General features: G+C 47.7%; 1 protein-coding gene across 1 annotated transcript; it reads right to left on the bottom strand.

Annotated features, from left to right (window-relative positions):
- Window positions 1-573: 573 nt before the first annotated feature.
- Window positions 574-1,362, bottom strand: LOC141707897 (uncharacterized). The gene has a single exon (XM_074511342.1). The coding sequence runs from the start codon at window positions 1,360-1,362 to the stop codon at window positions 574-576; it is 789 nt and encodes a 262-aa protein (XP_074367443.1).
- Between the last annotated feature and the right edge of the window lie 1,105 nt (window positions 1,363-2,467).

Raw genomic sequence — 2,467 nt, 5'->3', positions numbered from 1 at the left:
CATTGGTTCCCGTCCTGGGGGTGGTTTCGTAGGACCACAGGACTTTCGGAAACTCATCAGGCCAAGTTTTCTTGGACTCTTCTAGTCTTTTTTCCAGGCCCCAGAGTATGGTTCTGTTAGCTACTTCGACCTGTCCATTTCCCTGAGGATGTGCAACCGATGCCCTTTTGTGCTTGATTCCGAGCTCTTTCAAATATGCTTCGAAGTCGGACCCGACAAACTGTGGACCATTGTCGGAGACAAGAATTACCGGGATCCCGAACCTCATGACGATTGAATCCATAAACTTGATACAATTTTGTTGATTGATTGTCCTCATGGCCTTCGCTTCTGCCCACTTTGTCATGTAATCAATGGCTACCAGGACGTAGCGGAGGTCACCTTTCGCTCGGGAAAGAGGCCTATGATATCTATACCCCAAACAGCGAATGGGATCGGAGATAATACCGATGATGGCAGGCTGGGGCTTTGTCTGGGAACGTTGCTGAATTTCTGGCACTGAGGGCATTTCTTAACATAGGCAATGGAGTCGGAGTAGACTGTGGGCCAGTAATATCCTTGCCTGATGACTTTCTAAGCTAGAGCTTTGGCCGCCAGGTGGTCTCCGCAGATGCCTTCATGAACTTCCCGGAGATAATAATTTGCCTCATCCGGGTCCACACACTTCAGGGTGGGTGCTGAAAAGGTTCTTCTGTATAACTGACCATCTTCCAGGAAGAAACGAGCATCTTTGTGCTTTAAGTATCTAGCTTTGTTCTGGTCTTCCGGGAGCGTCCCATCCCTTAAGTATGCTATGTAGGAGGTCATCAAATTATCTGCGCTCCCGATGCACATGACCTCATATCGCTCTGTGTTGGGTGCCTTGAGTTCCTCGAAGTACACTAAACTAGCGAGGTCTGAAGTGTTTTGTACGAGATTGGACAGCTCGTCTGCTTTGGAGTTCTCTTCTCTGTTGATTTGAAGTATGGTGATGTCGGGAGTGGCTTCCAGGATATTCCGCACCATTGCCTGGTATTGTACCAATGTTGGATCTTTCGCAATATATTCTCCACTGGTTTGTTTGACCACAATATGAGAGTCACTGTAGACGATCACCTTCGAAACGCCTAGAGATTTTTCCAATCTGAGTCCGGAGATGAGTGCCTCATATTCGATCTGATTGTTCATTGCTTTGAAGGTAAAAGTTATTGCTTGTTGAATGGTAAAGCCTTCCGGGCTGATTAGAATAAGGCCTGCTCTAGACCTTTCGGCCGTAGATGACCCATCCACATAGAGCTTCCAGAATTCCGTTCCCGGGTTGGTTTCTTCCGGGGTTATCTCGTGGTAGGAGGGTAATTGTTGCTCCGGAAAGGTGCATTCCATGACGAATTCTGCTAAGACCCGGGCCTTTATCGCCGTGCGTGGTACGAACTTGATATTAAATTGGCTTAATTCAATGGCCCATTTAACTAGCCTTCCAGAGGCGTCTAGCTTGTGGATGATCTTCCTGAGCTGATGATCTGTGAGAACTCTAATCTCTCGGCCTTGGAAGTATTGCCTTAGCTTCCTGCTGGAGTGTACGAGGGCCAAGGTGAATTTCTCGAAGTTTGGGTACCGAGTCTCGGCGTCCTTGAGGACTTGGCTGACATATTATATGGGGCTTTGCATTCCTCCTTCCTCCCGGACTAGGGCCGAAAAGACAGCCTTGGGGCCGACGGTTATGTAGAGGGATAAAGGCTCGTCGGGCTTGGCTTTTGATAGCACCGGGGGGTTCATTAGGTGCCTCTTGATTTCCTCAAAATTTGTGTGGCATTCTGGGGTCCAATCCACTAACTTCTTGTTCCGGGCACCTTTTAGTAACTCGAAGAATGGGAGACATCTTTCCGCAAGCTTCGGGATGAACCTGCGCAGGGCCGCCAGACATCTAGCCAAATTATGGATGTCCTTCTGAGTGTGAGGTATCTTCATTTCTATTATGGCGTTGATTTTCTCCGAATTTGCTTCTATTCCTCTTTCGCTGACCAAGAATCCCAGGAATTTGCCTGAAGGTACCCCGAATGCACATTTCTCCGGGTTCAGCTTCATGTTGTATCTCCCCAGGTTGTCAAAACACTCCTTGAGGTCTTTTATGTGATATGGGATCGTGAGTGACTTGGAGATCATGTCGTCTATATAAGATTCCATATTCCTCCCCAGTTGGCTTTTGAAAATTATGTTCATCATTTTCTGGTAGGTGGCTCCGACTTTGATGAGTCCGAAAGGCATCATGATGAAGGCATAGACTACCCTATGAGTGATGAAGGCTGTTTTGGCGATGTCTTCAGGATTCATGCGGACCTGGTTATATCCTGAAAAGGCGTCCATAAAGCTGAGCATGGTGTGGCCCGAAGTTGCATCGATTAGTTGATCAGTATTTGGGAGGGGATAGGAATCTTTGGGACATGCAGCGTTGAGGCTCGTGTAGTCGACACACATTCTCTACTTTCCA

Source organism: Apium graveolens, chromosome 1 (assembly GCF_009905375.1).
Source record: "Apium graveolens cultivar Ventura chromosome 1, ASM990537v1, whole genome shotgun sequence".
Classification (NCBI taxonomy): domain Eukaryota; kingdom Viridiplantae; phylum Streptophyta; class Magnoliopsida; order Apiales; family Apiaceae; genus Apium; species Apium graveolens.
This window is presented reverse-complemented; position numbering and strand designations above follow the sequence as displayed.

Excerpts from the sequence above, each read along its gene's own strand:
- LOC141707897 (XM_074511342.1), bottom strand. The coding sequence starts at position 1,362 with ATGGAATGCACCTTTCCGGAGCAACAATTACCCTCCTACCACGAGATA.